General features: G+C 67.2%; 4 protein-coding genes across 7 annotated transcripts; 2 read left to right on the top strand and 2 right to left on the bottom strand.

The window, feature by feature from the left end:
• Window positions 1-200: 200 nt before the first annotated feature.
• Window positions 201-2,006, bottom strand: MED19 (mediator complex subunit 19). Its single transcript, XM_056353936.1, has 5 exons — window positions 1,664-2,006; window positions 1,092-1,348; window positions 908-1,004; window positions 724-818; window positions 201-567 (listed from the first exon to the last, which is right to left on the bottom strand). Exons 1-5 carry the CDS (start codon window positions 1,989-1,991, stop codon window positions 499-501), a joined length of 846 nt encoding a protein of 281 aa, XP_056209911.1. The 5' UTR covers window positions 1,992-2,006; the 3' UTR covers window positions 201-498.
• An 82-nt stretch (window positions 2,007-2,088) lies between these two features.
• TMX2 (thioredoxin related transmembrane protein 2) lies at window positions 2,089-4,854 on the top strand. Of its 2 annotated transcripts, XM_056353935.1 has the most exons (8): window positions 2,093-2,319; window positions 2,913-2,973; window positions 3,152-3,265; window positions 3,645-3,721; window positions 3,795-3,901; window positions 4,008-4,073; window positions 4,194-4,323; window positions 4,457-4,854. In XM_056353935.1, exons 1-8 carry the CDS (start codon window positions 2,131-2,133, stop codon window positions 4,601-4,603), a joined length of 891 nt encoding a protein of 296 aa, XP_056209910.1. In that variant the 5' UTR covers window positions 2,093-2,130; the 3' UTR covers window positions 4,604-4,854. The 2 variants fall into 2 exon arrangements, with proteins under 2 accessions (XP_056209909.1, XP_056209910.1); XM_056353934.1 differs by having other exon boundaries at window positions 2,089-2,319; window positions 4,008-4,323.
• A 141-nt stretch (window positions 4,855-4,995) lies between these two features.
• Window positions 4,996-6,463, top strand: SELENOH (selenoprotein H). Of its 3 annotated transcripts, none has more exons than XM_056353939.1 (5): window positions 4,996-5,242; window positions 5,423-5,602; window positions 5,701-5,846; window positions 5,923-6,036; window positions 6,279-6,463. In XM_056353939.1, the coding sequence occupies exons 2-4, from the start codon at window positions 5,460-5,462 to the stop codon at window positions 6,021-6,023; spliced, it is 390 nt and encodes a 129-aa protein (XP_056209914.1). In that variant the 5' UTR covers window positions 4,996-5,242; window positions 5,423-5,459; the 3' UTR covers window positions 6,024-6,036; window positions 6,279-6,463. The 3 variants fall into 3 exon arrangements, with proteins under 3 accessions (XP_056209914.1, XP_056209915.1, XP_056209913.1); XM_056353940.1 differs by having other exon boundaries at window positions 5,360-5,602; XM_056353938.1 differs by lacking the exon at window positions 4,996-5,242 and having other exon boundaries at window positions 5,256-5,602.
• A 2-nt stretch (window positions 6,464-6,465) lies between these two features.
• On the bottom strand, window positions 6,466-9,486 carry BTBD18 (BTB domain containing 18). Its single transcript, XM_056353933.1, has 3 exons — window positions 8,052-9,486; window positions 7,500-7,636; window positions 6,466-7,390 (listed from the first exon to the last, which is right to left on the bottom strand). Exons 1-3 carry the CDS (start codon window positions 8,177-8,179, stop codon window positions 6,588-6,590), a joined length of 1,068 nt encoding a protein of 355 aa, XP_056209908.1. The 5' UTR covers window positions 8,180-9,486; the 3' UTR covers window positions 6,466-6,587.

The raw sequence follows: 9,486 nt of genomic DNA, 5'->3' as shown, positions 1-9,486 counted from the left end.
CAGCAGCCAGAGCCAAGGTCGGAGCCCGCCTCACCCTTGCTTGGGCAGGAGACGGGCTGGGAGCTCGGCCATGATACTCCATCCCAGGCCACAGCGTGTCAGGGCAGCGCAGATCCCGCATGCCCCATGGACACCCCCGGTCTCAGCTCCTCGCCTCGCCACAACGGCCAAGGGTTGCAGCAGCCACTGCCACCAGCCCCTCCTCAGAGCAGAGACTTTAATCAAAAGGTGACTAAAAAGGAGAGGCCCTGATGCACCGGGCTGTGTTGGTATAAAAGGCCAAGGTTGGCAACCTCAGTGCCAGCAGTCCGTGTCCCCTGGTCCCAGTTGGCAGCACGACACAAGTGGGGGGCTGTGGGGGTGTCCTCTCTGCCAGGGTGGGGGGACAGGCCAGCCCGTGCCCCCGTGCCGAGCACCACAAGAGGGATGAGTCCCTCCCAGGTCAGTCAAGGCTGTTCCCGCCGGCTGGGGGATTCCCGGGGCGGCGCCGGCACGGCCTCACCGCAAGCTGCTGCTGCTGCTGGCCTGGGAGCCGCCCACCCCTGGGTGCTCCGGGCTGTGCCGGTTCTGCAGAGGAAGGACAGACAGGTATCCCGTGAGACCTCCTGCTTGACAGCAGCATCCCTGGGGAATGGCCGCGCGCTGGCTCCAGGCCCTGCGACTGCCAGACGGCCCCTAGGGTGGGCACAGGCTGGGTATCAGGCCGCGGCTCTCCCCACCCACCTTCTTTTTCTTCTTTTCTTTCTTCTTCCTCTTCCGTTCTGGATCCTCCTCTTTCTTCTTCTTTTTCTTCTTGTGATCGGAGTCTGAGGGGGTTTCTGGAGAAACGAGAGGGCTGGATGAGCTGGGCCTCCCCGGGGCTGAAGGGAAGAGGGGACGGCTGCGGCGGTGAAGCGCAGCCCCATACCTGGGGGGACAGGATCCTGGGTGCGGCTCTGCTTGTGCTTGTGCTTGTTCTTTTTCTTGGGTGGCTGGATGTGCATCAGCCGGCACTGTTCAGGCAGCTGGGGAGAGGAGACCAGGGCTGGTCAGGCGGGGCCGGGCACCTCCTGCCCCAGGGGCCGCCCCCCAGCCCTCAGCCCCGGGCTCACCGGGCCAGCGTGGAGGCGGAAGCCCGTCAGCATGGTGCCAGTGAGGGGGGTGAAGGAGCTGCCACAGATGGGGGGCTTCTCGATGAGGGAGCGCAGGCTGCTGTTGTCGTGGGAGCCGGGCAGGTCGATCATGCCGGGCAGGTCGGGGAGGAAGTTGCTGAGCTTCTCCTTCACCTTCTTGCCGCAGAACTTGTTGTAGGCGTGCTCCAGGTTGTAGTGCGTGATCAGGTTGGTGCTGCCCGTCAGCTCCGTGGTGCCTGCGCCCGCCGCGGGGGGGGAGATGGGGTGGTGCTGCCGCCCAGCCAGGCCGCTCCATCCCACCGTCGGGGACCCCCCCGGCCCCGCCCCGGGACCCTCGCCCCAGCCCCACTTCCCCACTCGAGAACTAACAGCTTGCCCCCGCCCCCCCCCCCGCGCGCATTGGCCTGTCGCGCTGTCAGTTCACGCCTCCCTGTCCGCCACTCTCTCCTCTCATTGGCCGGCCGCGCGGCCAGTCACCACCGCGCCCCAGCTCCGCCGTGCCGATTGGCCGAGTGCGACGCCCGCCCCCGCCCCGCGGCCCCGCCCCGCACCTGGCAGCTCCCGCAGCAAGTAGAAGGGGCCGGCGGCGGCCTTGCGGGCCGCGTCTTCGCCCGGCGGCGGCGCAGCGGAGGCGGGAGCCGGAGCGGCCCCGGCGCCCGGCGCCTTGGCGGGCCCAAAGCCCAGGGCGGCGGCGGCGGCAGGCGGTGGCTCAGCCCCGCCGAACAGCGCCGAGAAGTTCTCCATCTTCCCGGCGTGCCCCGCGCGGGGCCGCCCCGCCGCGATTGGCCGAGCGCCCCTCAGGCCCCGCCCACTGCCCCCGTTGCTACGGGAGACTCCGCCCCAGCCTTCTGATTGGCCGCTTCTCTCCTCCCCCCTCATTGGCCCGCCGCCGTATGGGGAGCGCCGGGCAGCGCCGCTTGCTATTGGCCGGCGGGGCCGCAGGGCGTTCCGCCTCCCGCAGACGAGCGGGCCAATAGGAGCAGGGCGGCCGTGCGGCAGCTGCTGAGCAGAGGGCAAGATGGCGGTGCTGGCGCCGCTGCTGGCGCTGGTGTACTCGGTGCCGGGGCTGTGCCGCTGGCTGGCGCGGCCCTACTACCCGCTCTCCGCCCTGCTCGCCACCGCCTTCCTGCTCGTCCGCAAGGTCCCGCCGCTCTGCCAAGGGCTACCCTCCCAGCGGGAGGACGGCAACCCCTGCGACTTCGACTGGGTGAGGCGGCCCGGCCTGCCGCTGACCCGGGCCCGCTCTGAGCCCGAGCCCGCCCCCTCCCCGTGCTCCCCCCCCACCATGCCTGCGCCCTCTGTGCCCGCCCCGGTGTTCCCCGGGCGGGCCTGGCTCCCCTCCCACTCGTGCAGCCTGCCGGGCTTGACCTGGCTCTGCCACCCATCCCCGAGCCCCTGTGCCCGGCCGTCTGCTAGGGCTGCAGCCGGCCCAGCTGAGGGAGGGGGAAGCCCAGCAGCCGCTGTCATTGCTCTGCCGATGCTCTCCCACTGCTGAGGGCTCCTCAGGTGCTGGCAAGGGTGGGAGGCCGTGCCTGTTGTGGCAGGGGCAGCCTCCTCCTTGCTGTCTCCCTCTCAAGATCCAGAGGGGAAGGAGCTGCAGGAGGAGGCAGGGAGCTGGCAGAGAGCTGGGGCCAGCAGGGCCTGGCACAGCCACTCATGCCAGTGCCAGGCTGGGCCAGGAGCAGCCTGACTATGGGAGGACAGTAGGGCTGTGGTTGGCACTGGTGGCCGCTCCCAGGCTCTGCTGTGGCTGCAGGGTCCCACGGGTGCCTCCTGCTCACACCATCTCTCCTGTCCCAGCGGGAGGTGGAGATCCTCATGTTCCTCAGCGCCATCGTGATGATGAAGAACCGACGCTCCAGTGAGTTGGGGCCTGTGCTGCGGGGTGGGCCTGGGTGACTGTGGGGCTGCTTAAGGGACCTTCCCTGAGAAGCTGAGTGGATTGGGGTCTGGAGGACCAAATCTGGCCCTCCCTCAAGATCTGCCTTGTCTTCTGGGGGGATCTGGTCCCATCTTCTATCCCTCTTTCCCTTCCACAGTCACTGTGGAGCAGCACATCGGGAACATTTTCATGTTCAGCAAAGTGGCAAATGCCATCCTCTTCTTCCGCCTCGACATCCGTATGGGCCTGCTCTACCTCACGCTCTGCATAGGTGAGATCTGCCAGGGGGAGCCCAGAGCACTGGAGGCAGCAGCAGTGCCTCCTTGGCATGGCTTGGCCTGCCCTCAGCACCAGCCGTCTCTACCTGTCCCCTGTGCCACCTGGCTGGATGAGCCAGAGCTCCCTCTTGCTGTGGGGTTGACCTTTGGCCTTTGTTGCTGGAGGGGGCTGCAGGTGTGAGGAGCTTCCGTGGGCTCGGGCTTGGGGGCAGCAGTGGGTGAGGCAGGGCTCAAGGAAGTCTGCCTGCCCCAGGGCTCACTCTGCCGTGGTTCCCCTGGGCTGCTCTGGGAAAGGAGTAGCTTCATCCCAAACCCATCCTGGGCCTTCCAGGCACTGGGGGGTGGGGGGGCTCAGGGCCGCTGTTGTTGCAGTGTTCCTGATGACGTGCAAGCCCCCCCTCTACATGGGCCCCGAGTACATCAAGTATTTCAGCGACAAGACTATAGATGTGAGTATCTCCTGAGGGGGGTGCTGGCGGGCTGTGCTTGTGTCCCCTGCTAAGCCCCACACCCCTGCTGCAGGAGGAGCTGGAGCGGGACAAGCGGGTGACCTGGATCGTCGAGTTCTTTGCCAACTGGTCCAGCGAGTGCCAGTCCTTCGCCCCCATCTTTGCTGACCTCTCTCTCAAGTGAGTGGCGCCTGCCGGGGGCCCTGGTGAGTCGTGGGGCCAGGGCTTGCACCCAGCCCTGCAGTCACCTGTGGCACTGGCAGCCATGTCCCTCCATCCGCCCCAGGTACAACTGCTCGGGGTTGCACTTCGGGAAGGTGGATGTCGGCCGGTACACGGACGTCAGCACCAGGTCTGGTGGGAAGACAGCCTGGGCGGTGGGGTCCGTGCTGGGGCAGAGTCCATGGGAGCCCCCAGCCCCCTGCTGCAGCTGCCAGAGGGTCACCATCAGCCTCTCCCCCTCCCACCGCAGGTACAAGGTCAGCACCTCACCCCTCACAAAGCAGCTGCCCACCCTCATCCTCTTCCAGGGTGGGACAGAGACCATGCGCCGGCCACAGATCGACAAGAAGGGTCGGGCTGTCTCCTGGACCTTCTCTGAGGTGGGTGGGATGTTTCAGCCCGCTGCCCACCCCCACCCCAGGGCAGGATGGGGATTGGCAGCCAGCCTGTGACCTGGGAAGGGTAGGGGCTGCGGGGGTCCCCGGGGGTGCCAACACTGTCTCTGGGCCGCAGGAAAACGTGATCCGGGAGTTCAACCTCAACGAGCTTTACCAGAAAGCCAAGAAGCAGTCGAAGCCGCGGGAGGAGGGGCCCGAGGAGCCCTTTGTTCAACAGGCGGCTGCCAGGCACCCCGACGGGGAGACCAAGAAGGACAAGTAGAAGCTGCCCTGTGTCCATCACCCATCGTCGCGTCACCGTCACCCCGGTGGCACCGGCCCCGCAGGGCTTGCCCGCCCGCTCGGCCCTGCCTGCGGCCTGCTCCGTGGGGCGTGTCCTGGCCCTGTCCCGGGAGAGCGGGGAAGCCCCGCTGGGCAGGACCCCGGTGCAGGCGGGGACGGGCACTAGCACAGACCCCGCCTTCGGTTAACGCTCATCCTCATCGCTGACAATAAACGCTCCGTGTCCGTGTCCGTGTCCGTGTCCGTGGAGGGGCCGGGGCTGAGCGCTGGGGGCGGGGCTTCGGGCGGCGCGCGGCTGGGCTGTGCGCGCTGGTTGGCTGCCGCGCCTGCGCCGGCAGCACGGCGGGAAGGGGCACGCGGGCGGAACCACTGCCCCTGCCGGGGAGGGGGAGGCGGAGGTAACAGCGGGCCGGCCCGGCCCTTCGCCGTTGCTCCGGGAAGGGTCAGATGGTCCCGCGGAGGCGGGCGGGGGGAGGATGGGGGTGCCTTCCCGGTTCCCGCGGGCTCCGGGTGCCGTTCAGCGGTGATAGCCTCCTGCCGCCCCCCGCCTCCCCCCTCCTGCGGCTCACCTTAGGGCACAGCCCGGCGCAGCGCCCCAGTCCGGCACGCGGCGCGGCAGGTAGGAGGCGCGGGTTCGGTTCCTCCCCTCCCCCCCCTCACGGCGGGGTTTCTGGGGACACCGCATCACCCTACGTGGCGGGACCCCGGTGGGCGCCCCCCTTTCACCCCCCCTCAGTGGGTGCCCCGGTCTCGTTCCCCCTGCGGAGCCTCGTCACTGCTTCCCCCCCGCGCCCCGCAGCGGGCGCCCCGCAGCGCGGCCCCGGGCTCTCCGCAGGATGGCTTCCCGCGGCAGGAAGCGCGGGGCCCGGCAGCCGCCGGCCGAGGCACTGGAGCAGGCTGCAGCCCCGCAGAAGCGGCTGCGCGCCCAGGACGAGGGCAGCCCGGGGGTCACGGGCCCCCGCGTCGTCATCGAGCACTGGTGAGCCAGGCGGGGTGCCCTCGCGGGGTGCCGACCCACCCCCGGGGTGCGGAGCCCCTTCCCCAGGTGCTGACCTCCCTGCCCTGTGCTCCCCCCAGCAAGAGCTGACGGGTGTTCGGGCGCACGGCGGCGGCGGTGAGTGAGGCCCTGCGCGGGGCCGTAGCCCACCTCCCCGTGGACATCAACCCCCGGCAGCCGCGCAGGAACAGCTTCGAGGTGTCCCTGGTGAAGGAGGATGGCAGCAGTGAGTGCCAGGGCCGGGGGTGGGGGGGCGGGGGGACCCCTGGCACCCCTGACCTGTCCCCCCTTGCCCTCCCCAGCCGTGGAGCTGTGGAGTGGCATCAAGAAGGGGCCGCCGCGCAAGCTGAAGTTCCCCCAGCCGGAGGCCGTGGTGGAAGCCCTGAAGAGCAGCTTGGCATAGAGGTGGCAGCCAGGTGCGTGGGGACAGGAGAGGGACAGGATGGGATGGGGGACAGAGGCGGGATGGGGACAAAGATGAGATGGGATGGAGACAGGCATGGGATGGGAACAGGGACGGGACATGATGGGGACAGGGGCAGGATGGGACTGCGATGGGATGGGATGGAGACGGGGATGGGACAGGGAGAAGAGTGGGACAGGATGGGGACAAGGATGGGATGAGAACAGGAACCACGCACCACCACCCTCCCCACAGCCAAGCCGGCACTGGCACCTGCGGTGTGAGCATCTATGAAGAGGCGAGATGAAGTGGGGCACACCCGAAAGCCCCAGTCCCGTCTCCGATGCTGCAGCTCTGCCGCAAGCAGCCACTGCCGGAGCCCCTGCATCCCCCTGCGTCCCCCCCAAATTCCCCAATAAAGCTTGGCAGCCCACAGCGAAGCTCCACCAGTGCTAACACTTTATTTCAACGCCATGTAGCCCGGGGCTGCTGCAGCCTCTGGGCCTGGGGTGAGGGCAGCTCTGCCACATTGCCCTGAGGGCAGGCAGCAGCACCAGCCCCCCCCTAGGTGAGGACATCCACCTCCTCATCTGACTCGGATGAGGGACAGGGCCAGACACAGACAGTGCTGGGGGGCAGGCATGGCTCCACTGTCCCTACATCCACCTCCTCCTCATCGGAGTCCCCCAGGGGGTCCCCCAGAGGCACCGCTTGCCTGCAGCCCTGCTGGGGTGGGGGAGGCACCTGGCCCTGCTTCCTCCAGGCCCGCCGTGGGGGAGAGTGCCCACCTGCTTGCCCCAGTGCACCTGCGTGCAGGGGTGGCTGCGGTTCCGTCAGCCCCTTGTCACTCACTGCCACCGTGCTGGGCACGGTGGGGGGCTGCCTCTCCTGCACCACCTCCCAGCACCCCCAGCTCTCCACCTTTCGCAGTTTCATCCGCCCCACGGAGCTGGGCTGCACGGTCCCCTGAGTGCGTGGCCCCTCACACGGGGGGACGGCATTGACCCTGGGCTCAGCCCTGTGACCCACTGTCACGGGGGAGACATGCTGGGGGGCGCGCAGGCAGGAGCGATTGAGCTGCCGCTGGGGTCCCAGCCTGACCAGGCGTCCCTCCCGGAGCTCCAGGGACTCGAGCTCAGTGACACGAAGGTGGCGGGCAGCTGCCAGCACCTCCTGCACCTCCTCCTGTGTGGCCTCCAGCTCAGCGGTGTAGAGGAAGTGCACCAGCTTGCGCAGTGCCCCGATCTTCAGCCCCCCCAGCTCCAGCACCACCCTGCAACCCTGGGGGGGCAGCTTCTGGCCCAGCTGCTCCATGAAGAAGGGGCTGCAGACGGAGAGGACGCAGCAGTGGGCCACCACTGCCTCGCCTGCAAAGCCAACAGTGCAGTGGCCGTCACCACCCCAAAGCCCTGGCTGCCCTTCCTGGAGGTTGCGGCTCCTGGCCCCCCAGTTCCCTGAGCCATGCTGCCTGCTCACCTTCAGCCTGCAGGACTGCATCGCAGAAAACATCCCCTCGCTGCTGCTGCTGGTGGAGCTGCTGGAAGGCTTTGCGGAGCAGGCGGGTGCTGCGGTAGAGCAGCCTCGGGGTGGCTGATGGAGAGCCCATGGGCACCCTGTGGGGACAGCGCAGAGCTGGGGACCCGGGACCAGCACTCACCATCCCCGTAGTGGACTGGCCAGAATGGTTTGGGACCAGGATGTAGTGGGGCCTGCAGAGGAGCATGGGCGGAGGCATGTTTTGCAGCGCCCGTGCAGCTGTGCAACAGTCAGCACTGCTGCACCATCACCCTGCAATGCCTGCACACAGCACCGGGCAGCCTGTGCACCCATGCAGTGCCCGTGTGGCACCCCACGGGCCCGGGCACCGGCCACGTGTAGCCACCGGACCGGGAAACCCCCGGGGTTCCGCTGGTCCGCCAGGGGGCGCCACCCGCGGCGCTCCGCCGGGGGGAACCCGGTGGGCGGGGGTTTGGGCCCTCGCCCCCCTTCCCCCAGCTGTGGGCGGGCAGCCCCGGGCCCGCCGCGAACCTGCCGCCGAGGAGGGTCTGCCGAGGAGGGTCGGCCACTCGTGGTCCCCTGCCGCCCAGCACGTGCGTGCCTCGCGCCCAACGTCTGGCGTGGCCTCGCCGCTCGCCCCGCCCAGCGGCAGCCTCCATTGGCCCACCCGGCAGCCAATCGCGCCCCGCCAGCCAATGGGGCTAGCGGCAGGAAGGGCGTGAGGGCGGGACCGGGCGGGGAGGGGCGGTGTGCCGCTATGGCAGGGCCGGCATCGCGGGGCTGCGGCCTGCACGCCCGGGAGCCTAGCAGAGCCCCCCCCCCCCCCCCCGCCGCACTCCTGCTGTGACCCTGGCCATCCCCCTTAGCCCTCCTCTGTGCCGGCCGGAAGCCTGGCAGAGAAGGCTCATGGCCTACTGCAACATGGCGTTCAGCTCAGGCCTTTGCTGCAGGCAGCCCCTGGGCTTTGGAGCATGTGAGGTGGCAGGCCACAGGCCCGACACCGACCCACAGGCCCGACACCATGCTGTGGGCACAACACCGTGCCACAGGCTGCCCCACGCCCTCCCGCCACCACCCTGCAGGGCAGGGGCATGGGCATCAGCCTGGCCCGTCCAGCCTTCACCCTTGCTCTGCAGGCCCACAGGCAAGGCTGCCAGGCCACAACGCGAGGTGGGAGCGCCATGCTGCTCATGGTCGCTGGCGCTGTGGCACTGAAGCATGCAGGATAAGTGACTGGGGAGCGTGCTGTCTGCAAAGCAGCTCTTCTGGCAATGCGGTGCTGGGGTTGGTCAGCTCAGAGCCCTGCGCCGGGCCTTGTTTCAGGTTTTCAAAATCTACTGTGGCCCTGTGTGTGAGAAATGGTGTTTTCGCGGCTCGCTGACGCCTTTTGGGAGGAGTGGGGCATACACACAGCAGGCTTCTGAAGGGGAAGATTGATAGTGGGTGCTTGGGAAGCTGTCCTTCATGCAAACGATGCTGCCTACTTAGTTTGAAAGTATTTTGTCATTTTATAAAGCATCCATTGTAAAAACATCTGCGTCAGTCACTTCACACACACGAACAACAATTATAATAGTCCCAGCCTGATTGCCTGGAGATACTAGCTGTTCTTAAAAACAACCAAAGTGGGTGGAAATTTCAGGCGCTGCAGAAGAATAGGAGTCTAGATGACGCTGTAGATTTTAACCTATAAAGTTTTCAAATGCGGTATCATCCCCTGATACTTTCCATGGCTTTGCAGATAGATCTGACATGTGAGGGTGTTTTTTTCTTTTCTCCGTTTTTGCTGCATGCAAAATGGATGCAAACCAAGAAAGAAAGTGCCTGATGATGGGTCTGGGCCAGTGGCTGCTGAGGTTAGTGGCAGTCTTTCCATTGACCTCGGGTGGTTTGGAGCCTGGCCCTAAATACCAAGGGATACAGCAAAACAAGTAATTTTGTATCAAAGTGCTATCATATGCTCATA

Source organism: Falco biarmicus, chromosome 10 (genome assembly GCF_023638135.1).
Source record: "Falco biarmicus isolate bFalBia1 chromosome 10, bFalBia1.pri, whole genome shotgun sequence".
NCBI lineage: Eukaryota > Metazoa > Chordata > Aves > Falconiformes > Falconidae > Falco > Falco biarmicus.
The sequence above is the reverse complement of the archived record's forward strand: the minus strand, read 5'-3'. Positions and strand labels throughout refer to the sequence as shown.